At 43.8% G+C, this 22,969-nt stretch overlaps 1 protein-coding gene across 1 annotated transcript in view; it reads left to right on the forward strand.

Annotated features, from left to right (window-relative positions):
• LOC144491747 (host cell factor 1-like) overlaps positions 1–22,969 on the forward strand; it is a 109,477-nt gene that overhangs the window by 58,319 nt on the left and 28,189 nt on the right. Inside the window, exons 14-19 of the mRNA XM_078209995.1 lie at positions 3,294–3,430; positions 4,308–4,455; positions 7,866–8,074; positions 9,739–9,997; positions 10,724–10,884; positions 20,516–20,906. Coding sequence (XP_078066121.1) covers positions 3,294–3,430; positions 4,308–4,455; positions 7,866–8,074; positions 9,739–9,997; positions 10,724–10,884; positions 20,516–20,906 — 1,305 coding nt within the window. The remainder of the gene's footprint in view (positions 1–3,293; positions 3,431–4,307; positions 4,456–7,865; positions 8,075–9,738; positions 9,998–10,723; positions 10,885–20,515; positions 20,907–22,969) is intronic.

Here is a 22,969-nt window from a genome sequence, read left to right on the forward strand (position 1 = left end):
GAAACCCCTGGCACTTGAGGCACAGCAAGAAGTCTCACAACACCAGGTTAAAGTCCAACAGGTTTATTTGGTAGCACAAGCCACAAGCTTTCGGAGCACTGCCCCTTCATCAGATGAGTGGGAGTTGTGTTCACAAACAGGGCATATATAGACGCACACTCAATTTACAAAATAATAGTTGGAATGCGAGTCTTTACAGGTAATCAAGTCTTAAAGGTACAGACAATGTGAGTGGAGAGAGGGTTAAGCACAGGTTAAAGAGATGTGTATTGTCTCCAGCCAGGACAGTTAGTGAGATTTTGCAAGTCCAGGCAAGTCGTGAGGGTTACAGATAGTGTGACATGAACCCAAGATCCCGGTTGAGGCCATCCTCATGTACGGAACTTGGCTATCAGTTTCTGCTCAGCGATTCTGCATTGTCATATATCGTGAAGGCCGCCTTGGAGAACGCTTACCTGAAGATCAGAGGCTGAATGCCCGTGACTGCTGAAGTGCTCCCCAACAGGAAGAGAACACTCCAGCCTGGTGATTGTCGAGCGGTGTTCATTCATCCGTTGCCATAGCGTCTGCATGGTCTCCCCAATGTATCATGCCTCGGGACATCCTTTCCTGCAGCGTGAGGCAGCAGTGCTAACCATCGTGCCAACCCTTAGTAGCAAGAACATTCTTCCTCCGATAAGGACACCAAAATGGCGCACAACACACCAGGGTGTGACCTCACCAACACCCTATACAATTGCAGCAAAACATCCCTGTTTCTATACTCTACCGTCTCACTATTAAGACCAACATACAATTTGCCGCTTTTATTGCTCACTACCTGCAAGCTTGCTTTCAGCAGCTAATGCACAAGGGCACCAAGGTCTCGCTGAATATCCAGCTCTCTCAATTTACACCCAGGCAAGTAATCTGTCTTCCTATTTTTGGCTACCGAAGTGGATAACCTCACATTTGTCCATGTTATACGGAATCTACCATGCATATGCCCACTCACTCAGCTTGTCCAAATCATGCTAAAGCATCTCTACCTCCTCTTCATAGCTCACCCTCCCACCCAACTGTGTATCATAATACATTTAGTTCCCTTGTCCAAATCATTAATATATAATGTGAACAGTTGGGGTCCTAGCACAGATCCTTATAGTGCCCAAGGTCTTATTTGAGGTCTGAAGCAGTCTTGATTTGATTGTTGCTTTCGAGGACTGGAGGACACACCATTTGAGGCTGTTTCCCAGGGAACTCGCTTGTTAATGTTTCCACTTAAAAGTTTATTTATTACTCACAAGTAAGGCTTACATTAACACTGCAATGAAGTTGCTGTGAAATTCCCCGAGTCGCCACAGTCTGGCACCTGGTCGGGTCAATGTACCTAACCAGCATGTCTTTCAGAATGTGGGAGGAAACTGGAGCACCTGGAGGAAACCCACACAGACACGGGGCGAACGTGCAAACTCCACACAAACAGTGACCCAAGCCGGGAATCGAGCCCAGGTCCCTGGCGCTGTGAGGCAGCAGTGCCAACCACTGTGCTACCGTGCTGCCCCATAGGGCTAATGTGAGCCTCACTGCCCTGTAATTCCCAGGCTTTTCCCTGCAGCCCTTTTTAAACAAAGGCGCATCATTTGCCACCCTCCAACCTTCAGGTAGGTTGTTGCATAAGATTAAATCTCACCGGGATCCAGGGTGAGGTAGCCAAATAGATATAAAATTGGCTTGATGATAGAAGACAGAGGGTTGTTTTTCAAACTGGAGGCCTGTGACCAGCGGTGTGCCTCAGGGATCAGTGTTGGGTCCACTGTTATTTGTCATTTATATTAATGATTTGGATGAGAATTTAGGGGGCATGGTTTGTAAGTTTGCAGATGACACCAAGATCGGTGGCATAGTGAACAATGAAGAAGGTTATCTCGGATTGCAATGGCATCTTGATCAATTGGGCCAGTGGGCTGACGAATGGCAGATGGAGTTTAATTTGGATAAATGCGAGGTGTTGCATTTTGGTAGATTGAACCAGGGCCGGACTTACTCAGTTAATGGTAGGGTGTTGGGGAGTGTTATAGAACAAAGAGAATTAGGGGTATATGTTCATAGCTCCTTGAAAGTGGAGTCACAGGTAGACAAGGTGGTGAAGAAGGCATTCAGCATGCTTGGTTTCATTGGTCAGAACATTGAATACAGGAGTTGGGACGTCTTGTTGAAGTGTACAGGACATTGATATAGCCATACTTGGAATACTGTGTACAGTTCTGGCCACCCTATTATAGAAAGGATATTATTAAACTAGAAAGAGTGCGGAAAGATTTACTAGGATGCTACAGGGACTTAATGGATTGAGTTATAAGGAGAGGCTGGATAGACTGGGACTTGTTTCTCTGGAGCGTAGGAGGCTGAAGGGTGACCTTGTAGAAGTCTATAAAATTACGAGAGGCATAAATCAGCTAGATAGTCAATATCTTTTCCCAAAGATAGGGGAGTCTAAAACTAAAGGGCATAGGTTTAAGGTGAGAGGGGGAGATACAAAAGGGTCCAGAGGGGCAATTTGTTCTCAGAGGGTGGTGAGTATCTGGAACAAGCTGCCAGAGGTGGTGGTAGAGGCGGGTACAATTTTGTCTTTTGAAAAGAGTTTAGATAGTTACATCAGTAAGATGGCTATCAAGGGATATGGGCTAAATGCGGACAGTTGGGACTAGCTTAATCGTTTTTAAAAGAAAAGAGGACGGCATGGACAAGTTGGGCTGAAGGGTCTGTTTCCATGCTGTAAACCTCAATGACTCTAGGTGTTCAGATGTTTATTCCTCAAGCAATATCACTAAAACACATTATCTTGTCATTTACCACTTTGGATTTTGTGGGCTTTTGCTGTGTGCAAATTGGTTGCTGTATTCCTTGCACTGCAACAAATGACTATACTTCAAAGCAATTCATTGGGGCATCCTGAGGTTGTGCAAGGTGCTATAGAAATCATAGAATCCTACAGTGCAAAAGCAGGCCATTCGGCCCATCGAGTCTGCACCAACCACAATCCCAACCAGGCCCTATCCCCATAACCCCATGCATTTATCCTAGCTAGTCCCTCTGACACTAAGGGGCAATTTAGCATGGCCAATTCACCTAACCCGTACACCTTTGGACTGTGGGAGGAAACTGGAGCACCCGGAGGAAACCCACGCAGACACGGGGAGAAGTGCAGCTCTACTGCTTCATCTACCAGTTGAGCTAAAGAAATCTAGTAATGTAGTAAAATGGGATGATTGACTCGAATTTCACATTGGTTTCTTTGTCTGCTATTTCAGGTGTCACAGGAAGTCCTGGTATGAAATCTCCAATTACCATCATCACCACAAAAGTAATGACATCAGGAACTGGAACACCGACAAAATTCATCACTGCTGTGCCCAAATTGCAGACAGGACAACAGGGACTTACCCAGGTTCGTACAGGACGCAGACTGTTGAACCTTTTTTGTTCTTAAATTTTCTTCTGCTCCATTCCCCTCAAAAGAAAGGTAACAATCACAAGTAAGTTGTTGGGTCAGGCACTTTTAAATATGCTGTGCACAATACTTTTTTTGTCAAGAAACCCAATTATCATAGAATCATTACAATGCAGAAGGAGACCATTTGGCCCATCAAATCTGTGCCAACTCTCCGAAAGAGCATCTTACCCAGGCCCATGACCCCGCTCTGCCTGTAACCTCACACATTTACCATGGCTAATCCACCTAATCTACACACCTTTGGACACTAAGGGGCAACTTAGCATGGCCAATAAAGAAGGGGAATATTCTAATTACTTGGCGAAATAATTACTGAGAATTTGAGAGAATAGAAGGAAACTTGATGGGGGAGGGGGAGAGAAGCAAAGTGCTGAGCACTGGGAAACACTACACTGTTGGGCCTAGGAGATAAATGGGTTGGAAAGTTTCATCAATCTTTAAGTATCAAGTGTTTAAGCATCCATCATCCAGAAGATTAGGAGTTGTTTCTGATGTTGTTCATCCCATGACTGTTGATGTGCTTTCTTCTTTACAAATCCAACAGAGACCATACATCGGGAAGGAAAACATCTTACTTTCCTCCCTCAGGTAGATATTACCTCTGGCTGACATCAAGGGACCTGCTCCAATCCAAAACTGCTAGCATTTGCTGGCAAATAGAATTAAGAATCAGAAAGAGCTTCATCTTACTGTTTTAACTATTTTGAGCATGGAAGCTGGTTTGCCTTGTACTTGCTCCTTACATAGTGAAGCCTAACTTCTTTTAAAATACTTCTCTGTTCTCTTCCTCACCACCCCACTCCCTCTCCAGGTATTGCTGAAAGGAGCTGCAGGGCAGCCTGGCACTATCCTGCGAACAATCTCCGGTACACCAGTTAGTGGAGTCAGGCTGATCACCCCAGTGACTGTATCTGCCACCAAACCAGCACTTACAACTTTGGTAGTAAAGGGGACCACAGGTACTAACTATGTCACGTGCAGTTAATTTTTGTTGTTCTTGTGTAGACGTTATAAAATGTCCCAAAACATTTCCGAGACACGGCCACCAAACCGTGATGGGAGATGCATTTTAAGCCTTTTAAAATACAGCGAGGGGCAGGGCACGGGGTAAAAGCGAACATTATAAAGTAAGGCCCAGCCAGCTGAGGGGCAGGCAGAAGGAGAAGCTAGAGTCGAGGAATAAGAAGGTGCACTGATATTTAGGACTGAAGGAGAGTGCAAAAGAGGAAGGAGTCAAGTTGTGTAAGGAATTATGGATAGATTCAAGGATTATGAATTTAATTGGTGAAAATGGGAACAATAAGGGAGTGGAATGATAAATTTGTGCAGTATGGGATTAAGGAGAATAGAGATTAGTGAAGAAATCATGCCTGGAGTTAAGAGCTGGCTGAGGGCATCAGTGGAGGCAAGTCAGACAATGTCACAGAGGTGAACGCACACTGTCTTCATTGTGACTTGGCTGAGGAGTCATTGGTGAAGATGTGCTTGCTACATTGGGGTGGAAATGTGTCGAGTCAAGTGATGACAGTACCATAGAGGAATGACAATGAAGGCACATAAAATGATAACCATAGAGAGGCTGAAGAGGATAAAGATGGATATGGTACCATTAGTGATACTGAAAGGATGGCATTTGTGACCTTGAGCAGGTCAGTCCTAGTACTTTGAAAAGAACAGGAAGCATTCTGAAAGGAAGTGGCAGACGTCTGTCTACAAGGCACAAGTCAGGAGTGTAATGTAATGCTCTCCACTTGCCTGGATGAGTACAGCTCCGACAACACTCAAGAATTCGACACCAGATAGGACAAAGCAGCCCAGTTGATTGCTTCCCCTTCCACAGTCAATCCCTCCACCGATGAACAGTGGCAGCCGTATGTAAAATCTACAAGATGCACTTCAAGAACTCTCCAAGGTTCCTTAGGCAGCACCTTCCAAACCCGTGACCACATTCATCTAGAAGGACAAGAGCAGTAAATAACCTGGGAACACCGCCACCTGGAGCAGGAATCAGTAATCAAAGAGGAAATAGCTAATCGTTTAGGAAAGCTGACTATAATCAAACCTAGTCAACATGATTTTATAAAAGGTAAATCGTGTTCAAAAAATTTTCTAGAATTCTTTGAGGATGTAACGGAGAGTAGGTAGAGGGGAACCTGTGGCATTTGACAAGATGCTGCATAAATGGCTGGTGCATAAAGTAAAAGCTCATGAAATTGGAGGAAGTGTGTTAGCATGGATTGAAAACTGGCTATCGCCTGGAAGTGGAGATGCCGGCGTTGGACTGGGGTAAACACAGTAAGAGTTTTAACAACACCAGGTTAAAGTCCAGCAGGTTTATTTGGTAGCAAATGCCATTAGCTTTCAGAGCCCTGCTCCTTCGAAGGAGCAGGGCTCCGAAAGCTAATGGCATTTGCTACCAAATAAACCTGTTGAACTTTAACCTGGTGTTGTTAAAACTCTTACTGTGTATCACATAGAAAATAGAGTGTTGGAATAAATGGGTCCTTTTCAGAATTGGAAGATGTAACTAGTGGAGTACCGCAGGGCCCCGCAATTGTTCACTATTTACATTAATGACCTGGAGGAAGGAACAGAATGTAAGATTTCCAAATTTGCCGATGATGCAAAAATGGGTGGAAAGGCAGATTGTGGTGAGGTTATTGTGAATCTGCAGTGGGATATAGATAGATTGGGTGACTGGGCGAAAACCTTGCAAATGGAGATAATGTGGGGAAGTGTGAGATTAGACACTTAATTAGGAGGAATCAAAAAGAAGAGTATTATCTAAATGGAGAGAGACTGCAGGTGAGTGAGAAGATCTCGGTGCTCTGGTTGCATAAATCACAAAAAGCCAGCAGGTAGGTCCAACAAGTAGTTAAGAAGACAAACAACATTTTGGCCTTAAATGCAAAGGGGTTGGAGTTTAAAAATAGGAAGGTATTGTTGCAATTGTACAGGGTGTTAGTGAGGCCTCACCTGGGAATACTGCGTGTAGTTTTGGTACCCTTTCCTAAAAGAGGATATAATAACATTGGAGGCAGTCCAAAGGAGATTCACCAGGCTAATTCCTGGGATGAGAGGTTTGTCCTATCAAGAGAGACTAAATAGTCTGGGTCTGTATTCCTTGGAGTTTAGAAGAGTGAGGGTGACCTTATTCGAGCATACAAGATCTTGAGGGGGCTTGACAGGATAGGTAGTAAGATGTTTTTACTAGTAGGAAAGTCTCAAACAAGGGGACGTAGCTACAAAATAAAGAGCAAGGCATTTAAAACTCCGGTGAGTAGCAATTTTCCTCACAGGGTGGTGAATTCTCTGTCCCCAAGGGTGGTGGAGCTGGATGGTTAGAAGTATTTAAAGTAAAAGTGGATAAATATTTGATAGATCGGGGAATAGAGAGCTATGGGGAAATGCCACAGGAAAGGAGTTGAGGTTGGCATAGATCAGCCACGATCATACTGAATGGTGGGGTAGGCTTGAAGGAGCTGGTGACCTACTCCTGCTTCTATTTCTTGTGAGTTAGCTGACACCAGTGTGTAACAACGTTGAGGATTCCCAGTCTGCTTGTCTCTGCTCATTGGTAAATCTTGCAGCATCATTTAGAGCAGACTCCTGCTTCTATTTCTTGTGGAGGTCCCCCTGCAAGTCACCTAGCATCCTGACTTGGAAATACATCACCGTTCCTTCACTGTCGCTGGGTCAAAATCCTGGAGTTTCCTCCCGAACGGAACTGTGGGTGTACCTAAACTTCGGACTGCAGCGGTTCAAGAAGGCAGTTCGCCTCCACCTGAAGGGCAACTATGGATGGACAATAAAGGCTGGCCTAGCCAGCGACGCCCACATCCTTTAAATGAATAAATAAAATGATTAGGAGGAAACTTGGTAAGATGGATGGCTCAATGGACAAATACTGTAGCCAGTGCCACATTGTCCCATAGAGGTCAGGAAGATCTTGCTTTTGATTAGCCAGTCTCAGCCAGTATGTCACTATAATTGATGCTGAAATTCATGGACTAAAGACTGGAGAAATAATAGCAAGATTTTGTGCTCATGATCACTACATTGCCTTGTTGCAAGCCTCCAGGAGAGAGCTGGAGTTGTGTTCTTGCCTATTGTTGGATCATCTTCAGATGTCAGGCCTGATGGACAAAGAATAGGCAATAGAAACACAAAAATTAAAGGGTGAAATTGCCTAAAAATAAAAATTTAAACGATGGTCTACAAATGTTCCTCATAAGTCAATAACCCAAAAGCAAAAAAGAACTGACAGTTTGGTTCAATGTAATTTTTGACTTTAGAATTTGGAATTGATTGTAAACTGTCATTCAACGTCTCTAACTTTTTGCTGATTTATTTTAAATTGTTTTGTTAGGTGCCACCACATTGGGGACGATAGCAGGTACCATGGGCACCACACTTGCAGGAGTGTCCACTGTTGCACCCACACTCAACACACCCATTGCCACCCTTGGTACCATCGCTAACCTTACTGGCCAGATAATCAGTGCATCCCCCAACACCACTCAGAAACTTACTGCTGTAACTGGAACCACTTCCACAGCTCCCATCATCACCATTCAGGTAGGAACTCCATTGGAACACAACATTATGCCCCCACCACACCATGAAATTATGGAAAACCCCAAACCTTGAAAATTGTTGATCCATTTCAATAGGCGTGTTGTGACTTTAGCAAGGTAGATCAGTGCTTCACAAACTTTTTCCTGTTGCGAACCTACTATATTACCTCAGACTTCATGTGACCCTTGAGTGAAAATTGGTTAGGTGGTTGTCGAGGGGGAGGGGTGGGTGTTAAAACCGCTGGATTTGCCTGTAGCAGCACGCAGATAATTAATGTGACTATCTGTTGAACCGCAAACAACTAGGTTAGATTGTAAAATACATTTGGCTGAATGTAGAACCAGGAGGCGTGGGCTCGATCATTGATGCAACCTTGTTTGCAAGCTGCCTGTTACTGTAAATTTGCAGTTGACTCAAAAATTGTCCATGATAGTGAAGAGGCCAGCTGTGGACTCCAGGGTGAATTCATGGTTTGGTTGACAGAGTGGAAAAGTGGCAAATGCAATTCAATCTGGAGATGTGTGAGGTTACGCATTTTGGGAGGGCAGACAAAGCAAGGGAATGCTCAAACTGGACAATATTGAGAAGCGACCTTGGAGTGCATGTCCTTGGGTCCCTGAAGGTGGCAGATGGGTGGATAAGGTGTTAAAGAAGGCATAAGGGAATGTTTTTCTTTCTTGCACAAGGGATAAAATACAAAGGCAAGGATGTAATGCTGGAGCTGTATGAAACTCTGATTAGCCTACAGCTAGACTTTTGCATACAATTCTGGTCACCACATTACAAAATGGGCACAGTTGCTTTGGAGAGAGCATAGGCGAGATTTCCAAGAATGTTGTCAAGGCTGGGAAATTGCAGCTGAGGAAAATTTTAATTGGGTTCAGATTAATTTCCTTAATTCGAGTAGAGGAGGCTGAGGGGTGAATTGATTGAGGTGTACAAAATTGAGAGGCAGAGATAGAATAGACAGGGAAGACTTATTTCTCTTAGTGGAGAGGTTACCAAGAGGTACAGCTTTAAAATGGTCAGTAGAAGGATTAGAGGGGATATAAGGAATAATGGTTCCACCCAGAGGGTGATAGATGTCTTAAATTTGCTGCCCCGATTGGTGGTTGAAGTAGAAACACACAATTTATTTAAAAGATATCTGGACAACTATAACCTCCCAAGATTATAGACCTGGTGCTGGAAGGTGGGATTAGAATGGACAGCTAGTTTTTCTTTTCAGCAAGCACAGGCATGATGAGGTGAATGGCCACTTGCTGTGCCATAACTTTTTTATAATTCTGTGGTTCTAAGGGAAGCAGTTTAGTAGTGTCAGTGAAAAAATCGGATTTATGGATATCGCTGTCCCAGAATGTGAATTAGAGACAAATGTAGTGAGCACCAAATTTCTCCCTAGTCCTTGGCCAGCCTGAACACCCTCCTACTGGAGTAAGATTAGCTCTGTTCAGATCATGTCTTTATATTTTAGTTTGTATTGTGTTTACTTATGATTCTTCATGCTGATCTGTTAAAATATCCCAGAAAACTTTGCTCTTTGATGCAATTGCTTTTACTATGCTGCTATGCACCTTCCAATAGTTTAAAATGGGTGAAGAGCAATGAATGGGTGACATGGTCTCTCTTTGCATCTCTGATCTGTATCTGTGAATTTATTTCAGCCGGTGTCTGAGCCAAACCGTGTCACAATCATTGCCTCCCCCAGTGGCATGGTGACGCAGCAAGCACAACAGCTCGTAAATTCAGGGTCAACTTTAGTTGCAGCACCTCGAGTTGCTACCATGAATTCAGAAACTCAGACCCACAAACTCGAGTTTGTAGAAGTGCCAGTCAGGTGTTCAAATCCTCCCCACGAGACATCAGAAACCAACACCACCAACACTTCTACAACCACCACAGCAAACATTGCGGCAAACCAAGGCAAGTGTGCAGCAGGAATGAGAACATTGGGAATAGTTTGGTTTACTGATTAACTCTTTGCGACCACAGCTCCTTATGACCACAGAACTAAGGCGGTAGATGCAGTTGAGATCCAGATTAACAGTGATCCGATTGAAAAGTGGAACGGCTCAAGGGGCCTCACCTAAATGGTCATTTCATTGTATGTCAACTTTTAATCCTTTGTTGTGAAGTTATATAACTGACACGTGAGTTAACTGCTTGTAACTGAGTGAGTGCCAGCTGTGGCTCAGTTGTTAGTAGTTTTGCCTCTGACTCAGTGATTGTGGGCCTGAGCACAAAAGTTTAGGCTGATTCTCCCAATGCGTGGGGAGTGCTGCAGTCCTGGTGATAGTCTTTCAAATGAGACATTAAATCAAGGCCTTATCTGCTCTCAAGTCAATATAAAAGATTCCACGGCAGTACTTCAGAGCAGGAGAGTTCTTTTTAGTGTCTTGGTCAACATTTAACCCTCAATCAAACAAAACAAAAGCAGATTATTCTGTTTGTTATCACATTGCTGCTTGTGGGACATTGTTGAGTGCAAATTGTCTCGAGTGCGATAGGAAGTCTTGAGGTTGTGAAAAATGTTATGAGAATGCGTGTCTTTTGTTTTAACTGTGGTGATGAATTTATCACAGGCAAAACCTAATGAAATCAGTTGTCTTGTACGATTTTATTTTTTTCTCTCTCCCTCCAACTCCACAGTCCAGCCACCTGCTGTGAACGCGCAAGGTATCCCTGAAAGTGTGCACGGTGAAACAGCAACAGCAGGAACAACAAACACTGCGACCACAGCATCCACAGCTCAGAGCGGGGCAGTTACCATGGTAACACAGTCCACACCTGCACCTGGACCCTCCACACAGGTAGGGCAAGGAAGAGCTACATAGGGATATGACACTGGTACAAGAAGGTGGGCTTGAACCCAGGTGAATGCCGACTCACTAATTAGGTAACGGACAACTTCCAAATAGTTTCCCCTGGTGCAAAATCTAGACTGACACTGCAGAGCTGTGCATGGGAAGTGCTGCATTGTTGGAGGAGCCATCCTTCAGACATTAAACAATGTAGATGGAAAGGTCCGTGGTACAATTCAAACTGTCTGGCATGTTCCGTTGCCCAAATCGATATTCCTACTTCTACCAAAGCCACCAGAAGTGTCACTTTTTTCATGCCTTTTTCCGGAATCTTGCCATGCAGAGCCACACACTGCATTCATTGACTTAATCAAACAACCACTAGAATTACTTTCATTTGTATGCCACCTTTAACATAGAAAAAAGATCCAAAATGCTTCACAGAAGTGTAATCAGACAAAAATAGCTTCTGAGGTAAAAGCTTGGCCAGGGAGTTCTTGAATTAGGAGTGGAAGGTAGAGTTGTGATGGCCACAGGGGACCGTCAATAGATCTCCTGTGGTTCTTGAAGAATACAAGCTCCCCTATTAAGCGAGTAGAGGCTCATCCAACAGGGAAGGAGCACTGGGGAGTTGTGTGTCTTTTCTTACCCTTGGAGTGTGTAATCTAATTAAATAACAACAGCAAGCTCTGGTGAGTTTAAAATAAAGGTTATTTATTCTTACTCCATGTACTTGATCTCACCCAGACACACACAGACTAGATGCAGATAAAAGTCTATCACAGATTGTAGTTATCACTGTTTCTGGCTTACAATCTCCGGTCTCCCACATGGCAGACAGTTGCTTGGATGGTTTTGATGCTTTAAAGTTGAGTGGAAGGTCTTGTAAAGCAAATGACTAGCAGAGTGTGAAGTTCCTTTCAGTTGGATTGCTAGACGATTGGTTCTCCGGTGAACTCCAAGCCTGGTTAGTAGACTGCTTGAACTGACGATTTGATGGCTTTGGTAGAACTGCCTGCAAACAGGTCTTAGCTGTTTTTTAAAGGCAGACAACAACATGACTACTTCGCCAAGTGACATTCCACAAGCTCTTACTTCCCAAATAAGGGGCAATGTTTATGTTGAATCGATATTGTGTGTTATGGGTTAACACTTTGAGGGTTTAAAGCAGGCAGTGCTAAGCCAATTGCTTTAAAGTCACCCATTCAAATCAGATAATATCTTTTTATTGGCTTCAGGGAAGGCATTGTCATGTTTTATAAGATAAAGGTATCAATCAGTTGTAAAACATTGCAGAAACACGTGGGTGTATTTCTTTAAATGAGACATATGAGAACATACATACATGGACAGAAAGCTTGAAGACATCAGCAGCATTGCTGTTTTCTGTTCACAGGCCAAAGTGAAAATAAGGATGAATCGCATGACACACTTGCCTTCCAGTGAAGGCATGATGCTATCCCTGAAAAGCATATTCCGGCATTTCGCTTTTTTAAAGATATTTCCCCCACCAAAACAAGAATGTCTATTTATAATACTTGTTTAGGTACAATTACATAAATGTGTCGAACTGGTGAATCTGGGAGTCTCTAAAACGTAGAGGTAATCAGCTGGTATGCCGAGATCTTGTAATGGTAAGCTTGTCTGTAGATTTCTTAATTGATCACAGTGATCTGTGGATATTGTTCCTGGTTGCATTTGAGATCTTGTCCTGGATACAATAGGACTGTACAGTGGTTGAGGAACTGGGATGGATCCGACATTCTGTGTTATGGGTTAACACTTCTTGATTCTTTGATTTCACCTCACCGTTGAGCTTGTGTGTAATGACTTGTAGGATCTTGGTTCTGAACAAATCCTTGCCACTTCGGCAGGTTGCCACATAGCTTCTATAGGACCCTGGATGTGAACTTGTCCCACCTGTAAACTTGGCAATTCCGTACCTGCATTTTTATCATGCACATCAGTCATTATCTCATGCAGTTTAAAAAATGTTAATCTTTAGTTTCTGGGAGAGTAGAATGGGTAAAAGTAGGTAAATTGGTACACAATGGCCTGCTAACCATCATCTCTGTTAGTGATGGAATAATTGTACTAAAGGTGTTGCTACCAGATGTAACATTGCAATGTGTACATCTTGCTTGGTCTGTCTGCATTAGAGAATTAGGGATTTCATAGTGAGAATCATTCATTCAGCCAGGCTGTTAAATCTGGGTAATATGGGGAAGTGGTGTGATCAATATTCCACTTCTCTCTCATTCTGAAATGGCTTACCAATGAATTGCGCATTTATCTACGATCTCTATAATCAAATAACTGAAAATAGCACTTGATACGCACGGCAGTTGTCCTTGCCGTATTGTGCAATTGTCGGATAATAGGCTATTTGGTAAAGTAGCCAATTGGTCTGAGGAATTGGATGATCTCCTACTCAACTGCTTAGAGTCAGTGGGCTGGTCAGTATTTAAAACCTCTGCGACCAGCCTGAACGAATATGCCACAACAGTAATTGACTTCATTAATAAGTGTGTAGAAGACTGTGTGCCAAAGAAGCAAATCCACATGTTTCCCAACCAGAAAGCATGCATGAACAGGAATATCCACTGCTTGCTGAAGTCTAGGTCTGAGGCGTTCAAGTCAGGCGACCCTGACCTATACAAGAAAAAGGTTTCCACATCTATACAAGAAAGCCAGGTACGATCTAAGGAGATCCATCAAAGATGCCAAAAGACAGTATCGGACCAAGTTAGAGTTCCAGGCCAGCCACACGGACCCCCGCCAACTATGGTAAGGTCAGCAAGACGTAACAGGCTACAAGATGAAGGCATGTAAAATCGCCGGCACCAACCCACCCCTCCCTGATGAGCTCAATGCATTCTACACCCGTTTTGAGCAAGAGGTCAGCGAAAGCACGCCCTCTACCTAGAAGTCTCGGATGAACCTGTACTGAGGTCACCATTGCAGATGTCAGAGCAGCTTTCTCCATGGTCAACCCACGGAAAGGGACTGGCCCAGATGGGGTACCCAGACGAGCACTCAGATCGTGGGCGGATCAGCTGGCGGGGATATTCGCAGACATCTTCAAGGTCTGTTTACAAAAATCTGAGGTCCCTATCTGCTTCAAGAAGACGACTATCATCCCAGTATTAAAGAAAAGCCAAGCAGCGTGCCTTAATGACTATCGGCCGGTGGCTCTGACATCCATCATTATCAAGTGCTTCGAAAGGTTGGTCATGGCACGAATCAATTCCAGCCTTCTGGACTGCCTGGATCCACACAGTTTGCCAACCACCGCAACAGGTCCACAGCAGATGCCATCTCCCTGGCCCTGCACTCAATCCTGGAACACCTGGATAACAAAGACACCTATGTCAGACTCCTATTTATTGACTACAGCTCCGTCTTCAACACCATTATTCCTATAAAACTCATTTCCAAACTCCCTGGTCTGGGGCTCGGCTCCTCCCTCTGCGACTGGATCCTGAACTTCCTAACCCACAGACCACAATCAGTAAGGATAGGCAGCAACACCTCCTCCACGATCATCCTCAACACCAGTGCTCCACAAGGCTGTGTTCTCAGCCCCCTACTATACACCTTATCCCTATAACTGTGTGGCCAAATTCCCCTCCAATTCGATTTTCAAGTTTGCTGACGACAGAATCACAGAAACCCTACAGTGCAGAAGGAGGCCATTCGGCCCATCGAGTCTGCACCGACCACAATCCCACCCAGGCCCTACCCCCACATATTTGTACCCGCTAATCCCTCTAACCTACGCATCTCAGCACTCTAAGGGGCAATTTTTAACCTGGCCAATCAACCTAACCCGCACATCTTTGGACATTACCATAGTGGGTCGGATCTCAAACAATGACGTGATGAGCGTACAGGAATGAGAGAATATCTATTGAACTGGTGCGGCAACACTAATCTCTCCCTCAATGTCAACAAAACTAAGGAGATTGTCGTTGACTTCAGGAAGCGTAGTGGAGAACATGCCCCTATCTACATCAATGGGGGCGAAGTAGAAAGGGTCGAGAGCTTCAAGTTTTTAGGTGTCCAAATGACCAACAACCTGTCCTGGTCCCCCCATGCCAACACTATAGTTGAGAAAACCCACCGATGTTTCTACTTTCTCAGACGACTAAGGAAATTTGGCATGTCAGCTACGACTCTCTCCAACTTTTACAGATGCACCATAGAAAGCATTCTTTCTGATTATATCACAGCTTGGTATGGCTCCTGTTCTGCCCAAGACCGCAAGAAACTACTAAAGGTCATGAATGTAGTTTAATCCACCACACAAACCAGCCTCCCATTCATTGACTCTGTCCACACTTCCCACTGCCTCAGCAAAGCAGCCAGCATAATTAAGGACCCCACGCACCCAGATATACACTCTCCCACCTTCTTCCGTTGGGAAAAAAATACAGAAATCTGAGGTCATGTCCCAACTGACTCAAGAACAGCTTCTTCCCTGCTGCCGTCAGACTTCTGATCAACCTCGCATTAAGTTGTTCTTTCTCTACACCCTAGCTCTGACTGTGACATTACATTCTGCACTCACTCTGTGTATGGTATGCTTTGTCTGTATAGCACGCGAGAAACAATACTTTTCACTGTGTACTAATACATGTGACAAATCAAAATTAATATAAAAATGAAGTCAGTGCAATTAACATGAAAGAAGTTGGATATAATTTTGGACCAAAGATGGGCAAGAGCTTCATGTGAAATCGATGGTTCTTTTGCTGACTTGGCAAATGCTCTTGACATGCCTCACACTTCTTGATGACTACTTCAATGTAACTGTTCATACCCAGCTGATAGACTGTCTCTTGTGAGACTTCTCATCCAATCTGTGTCCCTGGGAGAGTGAAGAAGTTGTTGAAGAATATCATATCGCAAAGATTCTGGTATTATGACCTGCTTGCCTTTAAAAATAACTCCCCACGAGATGCTAAGCTCATCCTGGTCCGGCCAAAATGGTCTTGGGTGTTTGTGGACATGCTGAATTGAATCAGGCCCTCAGCTGATGATTTTCCAGTTTCTGGAGTGTGGAATCTTTTATTGTTTCTGCTTGTCGCCTGCTGGCATTTGAGTTGTGCAAAACATACAGATCTGTTGACAGTTTTGCATTTTGTTGCAAGTGTAATGTTGCAGCTCCTTTTGAATCTGCCAATTTTGTCAAAATCGTCTGGATATTTTGACAGGTCATGAACTGAGGTGGTAGGAGTAATTTCTGAGATTGATCTGTTGTAGGTCAGGCTGATTCCATGCATTGTTACAATTGCTGGACTTTTTTGTCTTCACATTGTAGAACAATTATAACAAACAGGAGGATTGATTAGTGAACCATTGTATTCTGAAAGTTTCACAGCTATAAATTTCACCATGGCCTTCCGTGTCTGTGGATAATGTCTCTTAGAATTTACAAGGGTAGGATGTTGGCAGTTCCTTGGGTCAATCTTGGCCAATAAGGAATAATTACTGACTTCCTTAGGGCAGATAATTTGAATCTTGGCAAACAATTCGAACGGTGTGATGGCATCTGTTTTCCACGCGATTGACGTGTGAAACATGTGTTCACCATTCTTTATCTCATTGTGCATACTGTCATTTTCTGGTTTGTCAATCACCTCGTGTACGCATTTCCAATGGTATTCCAGGTGGTCATTCTTCTTGGTTGAAGTTACCCTGTTGTGTATGGTCTGTGCATGGCTCCAGGTAGCTTTGATTTGATTTATTATTGTCACACGTATTAACATAGTGAAAAGTATTGTTTCTTGCGCGCTATACAGACAAAGCATACCGTTCATAGCGAAGGAAACGAGAGAGTGCAGAATGCAGTGTTACAGTCATAGCTAGGGTGTAGGGAAAGATCAACTTAATGCGAGGTAAGTCCATTAAAAAGTCTGGCAGCAGCAGGGAAGAAGCTGTTCTTGAGTCGGTTGGTACGTGACCTCAGACTTTTGTATCTTTTTCTCCCGACGGAAAAAGGTGGAAAAGAGAATGTCCGGGGTGCGTGGGGTCCTTAATTATGCTGGCTGTTTTTCCGAGGCAGCGGGAAGTGTAGACAGAGTCAATGGATGGGAGGCTGGATTGCGTGATGGATTGGGTTACATTCACGACCTTTTGTAGTTTCTTGCGGTCTGCATGCTATTTAAACATTCTGAATTCGCATAGTAAGTCAGCTGCATCTTAATCAGGGAATTTTGTGCACATTCTGACAATATCTCTTTGACCTTCCTTCTCCTCTAGTACATGGGATGAGTGTCGCTTTGGCTGCTTTTCAGAAGCTCTGCGTATTATAATTGCAACATTCTCTCGTCTGATTATTGAGGGGTTTTTATTTTTCTTTGATCCTCTCCTGCCCTGTTCCAGCCCACACCCTGGTCCCTCATCTTTCCTGATTTGAGCTGAGTTAATGCTGGTTTACTCGATGCATTGTCCCACTCCCTGACTGACAGGCTGTATGCTGCAATCTCACCATGAGGGACCAGTCTGCCTACCAGTGCTTTATTTGAGCACTGTCTTCAAGACTTTGTTTCGCAGCCACCATATTATCATTTCAACAGTGTTGCTGTGACTCTATTGTTGCCTGACAAAATTATGCCATGTAACATAATCTAAGACTGTTTACCATGTCATAAAAGCACAATACTGCGGATGCTGGAATCTGAAACAAAAACAGAAAATGCTGGAAAATCTCAGCAGGTCTGACAGCATCTGTGGAGAGAGAGTAGAGCCAACATTTCGAGTCTGGATGACCCTTCGTCAGAGCTGAGGGCAAAGAAAATCAGAAAAGATTTAAGCTATGAGGTGGGGAGTGGGCTGTGAAAGCACAAAGGGAATGACCAAGAGAGGTACTAAAAGTGTCCATTAAGAGATCTTCACCTCCACCTTCACCCCATTTCCATTTATTTTATTTCCTTCTGTTTCTTTTCATCTCATTCATCCATTTTTATCATTCTTCTTTCTCTCCCATTTTTCCACTTCTCCATTCCCACTCTTCTTCTTGTCCTTCCCCTCCCACCCACACCCCCCCCACCCCCCAACTTTCAGCCAACTGCCTTAACCATCTATACCTCTGCTCTGCGATTCACGCATTCTGATCTCTTAATGGGCACTTTTAGCACCTTTCTCAGCCAATTTTATCTTCCATTTACACTCCCTTTGTCCTTTTACAGCCCCCCCCCCCCCCCCCCCCCCCACCCTCATAGTATAAATATTTTCTGATTTTCTTTGCCCTCGGCTTTGACAAAGGGCCTTCCAGACTCGAAACGTGGGCTCTATTCTCTCTCCACAAATACTGTCAGACCTGCTGAGATTTTCCAGCATTTTCTGTTTTGGTTCACCATGCCATACCTGTACTGGAGCTAGCTGCCAGGGTGAGCACCTTGCCATGTGTCTTTATAATGATATAAAGATGCCAATTACTCAAGACCATGTATAAACACATTGCGAGTTCATTCATTTAAACTGGGTACATGAGAACATGTACATGGAAGACATGAGCAGCAGAGCTGTGTATGCTGTGTTCTGCTCACAGGCCAAAGTGAAACTGAGGCTGGATCACAGGACACACTTAGCTTCTGGTGATGACTCATGTCTTATTACAGCAGGCATTGACTTGCATCATTCTGGAATGTTCTTTTTGTTCCCTCTTGAGACAAGGGCGTGTTTCTGTTACACAAAGGTCAGATAGCCTTGGGTGACCTTTTTGTGTCCAGTTTTAAAATATGAAATTAGTTTGAAGTTCAGAAAATAACATGCTAGCTCTGGGCATGACACTGGGAGTTACAAATGCATGGGTTGATGCAACAATTACAATAAACTTATCGAGATGGAAGTATGCAGTCTTTTTGATGGGGAGGATGTGTGATCAGGAGCTCAGTTGGGCATTAAAACAAATATTGAGGTCGTGATCAGTCTTTAAGCAAAGCAAGGAATGAGATGAAATTAGTGATGAGTTTATAGAGTTTGCAGTGGGGACCAAACCCAATAGTTCAAATAATGGTGGGTGAAACATTTGGGAAATTTTAAGAAATGTGATGAGATGCTACATAAATGGAAGATTTAATGCTCAAATAGTTCAGTTTTTAAGAAGTGACTTGCTTGGTGCCCCACCTTTACATGGCTCAACAGACTCTGGGGTATTGATTGGAAGATAAAAGTTTTGATCTTGGGGATCCGGCAGAACACTAACTTCAACCTGGACACAGACTTTTGTGATCCTGATGAAAAGGGGTGAAGAACATTTTGCTCTTTTTATAACCAAAGACAGATAATCTTGTGACATATAAAACTAATTCCCATCAAATAAATGTTGAGGAAGCTTGAAAGACTTGAGACAGCAACTGCTGATAAACGGTACCCGGAGGTGAGATATGAAAACGCCCCCTCACACACCCAGAGATTGGTGCCTGACTGATTAAGCTGCAGAAAGGCAAGTAGCTGCTGCTAAATTTCCCAAGTTTCCAACGGGAAACTTCCATTCCATGCTGAGAGCAAGACCTTTGTGCTTCAGAAGAATGATGGCAATGCATTTGCCTTTGATATAGTGTTGTGCTGCTCGTGAGCAGTTGCTAAAAGCTGTGGTCCACATCATTACTTTTCAAATCCACATTCATCAGTTGTCCAGTAACCTTTGTTCTCTGAGTGACTCCAAATTAACAATCCTGGTAAAATTGGTAGTCTGTTACCAGGATACAGTTGATGAAAAGCTTGTTAATCAGTCTTGGAGATGTAGACCATTCTTAGAAATATAGACCTCTTTCCACTCCGCTCAGTAGCCATGTAATCTTAGTGGGCCTGGTTAGAGAACAGTGGGAAGGAGAGTGGCACTGTATTTATTTATTAGTCACAAGTAAGCCTTACATTAACACTGCAATGAAGTTACTGTGAAATTCCCCTAGTCGCCACAGTCCGGTGCCTGTTCAGGTTAATGCACCTAACCAGCACATCTTTGGAGTGTGGGAGGAAACTGGAGCACCCGGAGGAAACCCACGCAGACATGGGGAGAATGTGCAAACACCACACGAGCAGTGGCCCGAGCCAGGAATCAAACCCAGGTCCCTGGCGCTGTGAGGCAGCAGTGTTAACCACTGTGTCACCTTGCCACTCTATTTTTGTGGACTGCCTAGTTGTAAATAGTTAAATTGCAGCAGTACCCCTGTCCTCACTTTTGGATCCCTGGGCCTTTTGTTTTTGTTGCTTCTATATCTGGCAAATGAGTCGTGTCCCTACATGGAGAGTTTCTGCACTCCATGTTGAGCAAAAGCTATACTTCACCATGGTTCAGAGACTGGGTGTAAGGTGGTTTGCCTTTGAGTGATAGAGTTGATTTATTTCAAATAGCTGTTTTCCATTATGAAAATGCTTATGAGCTGCGTAAATGCTTGAATTTCTGACTAACATTAATAGAGAACAAGAGAAGAGACACTTGAGACTTTAGGCTAATTTCCCTGAAGATTCAGATCAATAATTGTTCTGTGCAGCTACTGGGGTTGCCATAAGTTGGCATAGTGACTTAATTACTTCAATGTAAATGAAGTCCATGTCATTTATATCCCATTTAGTGTTTAAGGACAAATCATTGAGCTGCCAAACTCTTTTTTTTTTTCTCTCCTTGTAGGCCGCTCCATCAACTGAAGCACAGTCTAATAATGTTGAGCAAGGTTCTGCGTCTACTGCTGGACAGAGTCTGCCTGCCAGCTCTTCAGGTGCCGGTGCCACATTAGCAGTTCGCGTCTCCAGCAGCACAAACAGAGGAACAACAGTGGCTACCTTGACACAGGTGCTGCAACCTCAACCTAGTGTCAGTCTTCAGCAAGACCAGCTTCTTCCTCCTCGAGAGCTGCTGGCTGACAGTCGGCCAGAGACCCTCGCCGAGCTGGGTCTGTCCCCCGAGGAGTTGGCTGTAGCGGCAGCCGCTGAGGAGGCAGCTAGGTTGGCGGCGCTTGATGAAACCAGGACGGCGACAGCGGCACAGGTGTCTCTGGTGTCAAAAGCGGCTGGAACTACAGGTAGGTTTATGTTCAGGTTTGGGTTCCCAACTGGAAGGCTAGTAAATGGGGCACATGGTTATAAGTGACTGCAAGCTAAACTAGAGGCAAAAATATTGCATGGATGTTGTGGGCACCAAGTAGTATTAGACAAATTCACAGGATTGTGATCACCTTGGCAGTTCAATAGCCAATCAATATAGAAATAGGAGGTCATTCAGCCGCTCAGTGCTCCTGTACCATTCGATTAGATCATGACTCATTTGTGTATTATCTCCCATTTACTCCATTATCTCCCTCTTCCCCTTGGTGCCCTTATCCAACAAGCAGCTGCCAAATACTGCAGATGCTGGAAATTATTTTTTAAAAACCTGGGAAATCTCAGCATATCTGGCAGCATCTGTGGAGAGTGAAACAGTTAATGTTTCGAGTCCAATATGACTCTTCTTCTGAACATCTATCAATCTTAGTGTTGTAATCTTGACCCACAATGTTCACAGCCTTTGGGGGGGGGGGTGTGTTCCAGGTTTCTACGACTATGTGAACGTGCTACTAATATAATATCCCTCTTTAAAAAGCCTGATTCTATTTAAGAATATCTTCCCCCATCAGAGGAAAAAGTTTCTCCGTAAATAATTTAGTTACTACTTTTAACATATTTTCAACTCTGCAGTCAGATCACCTCCGTCTTTACTCAAAATACTTAAGTATTGTATGCAACTTGTCTTCATAATTTTGTCCTTCTAATCTGGTATAATTTTGATGAATCTGCACTGCACCCTCACCACAGCCAAATATATATTTTGGTGGCATGGTGCCTAAAACTGCAGTTGGGGTTTGAGCCAAATTTTGTTGCTTTGGACCATGTGAAGCGTGTCCACGTAGACAAGATTACAGAGAGCACATGTTGCCATGGAACTGCGCACCAGAAAGGCAAAGGTGAGGGGAAAATTGGCAAACAGCAAAAGAAAATGTTTGTTCTTAATCAAATTTCAAACAGACTCTGCAAACTGCATGCTTCGGCGAACACAAATCCCACTAGATTGTATCCATTCTCTGAAACCTGTCACTGCTTCAGGCAAGCAGAATGTGGTTAGTGGTGCTGAGCTACAACATATTTCACCCTCTGAATATGATGAAATGATGTGAGAACACACGTGTCTCTGACACAATGAACTATCATCTCTGTTTGCTCAACTCCACATTTGTGCTGTATGCTTGCAGGTGACACCAGCTGTAGAGAGACAGAGAGGGGAGCCCTGCAGGTGGTCATTTCTAATATCCTCTATCCTTCCAAGTCTCCCAATTTTCTGCACTGCAGAATAGGGAAATGTAGTGGTGACACCCTTGTTAGTTCCTATGAAAGGTTTCCACCTGAAATATTAAATTGTCTGCTGTTTTGAGATTTTGACAAACCCAGTGTATTTTTTTTGTTACTTTTCTCTTAACATATTGCCAGACTTTCCAGCATCTGTAGATTTAATTTTAATATTTTGTTTTCATGCAGGGGGTATGAGTGTTGCTGACAATGCCAGCATTTATTGCCCATCCTTAATTCTCCTTTTAGATGGTGGTGAGCCATTGCTTTGAATACAACTTGAGTGGCTCGTTAGGCTATTTCAAAGGGCAGCTAAGAGTCAGCAACGTTGATGTGGGTTTGGAGTCACTCAAACATAGAAACCTACAGTGCAGAAGGAGGCCATTTAGTCTGTACCGACAACAATCTCACCCAGGCCATAACCCTTTATCCCCATGTATTTACCCTGCTAGTCCCCCTGACACTAAAGGGCAATTTAGCAAAGCCAATCAACCTAACCCACACATCTTTGGACTGTGGGAGGAAACCAGCGCAGACACTGAGAACGTCCACACAGTTACCCAAGCCGGGAATCTAACCTGGGTCCCTGGCGCAGTGAGGCAGCAGTGCTAACAACTGTGTCACCGTGCCATCACATTCATGCTAAACTAGGACAACCGATTTCCTTACTGAAAGGATAAACCAGATGGATCTTTAGCTCATTGTCACCATTACTGTGCTAGCATTTTATTTCGGCTTTAATTATAAGTGAATATTAATTCCCTAG

This window comes from Mustelus asterias, chromosome 3, assembly GCF_964213995.1.
Source record: "Mustelus asterias chromosome 3, sMusAst1.hap1.1, whole genome shotgun sequence".
Lineage (NCBI taxonomy): Eukaryota > Metazoa > Chordata > Chondrichthyes > Carcharhiniformes > Triakidae > Mustelus > Mustelus asterias.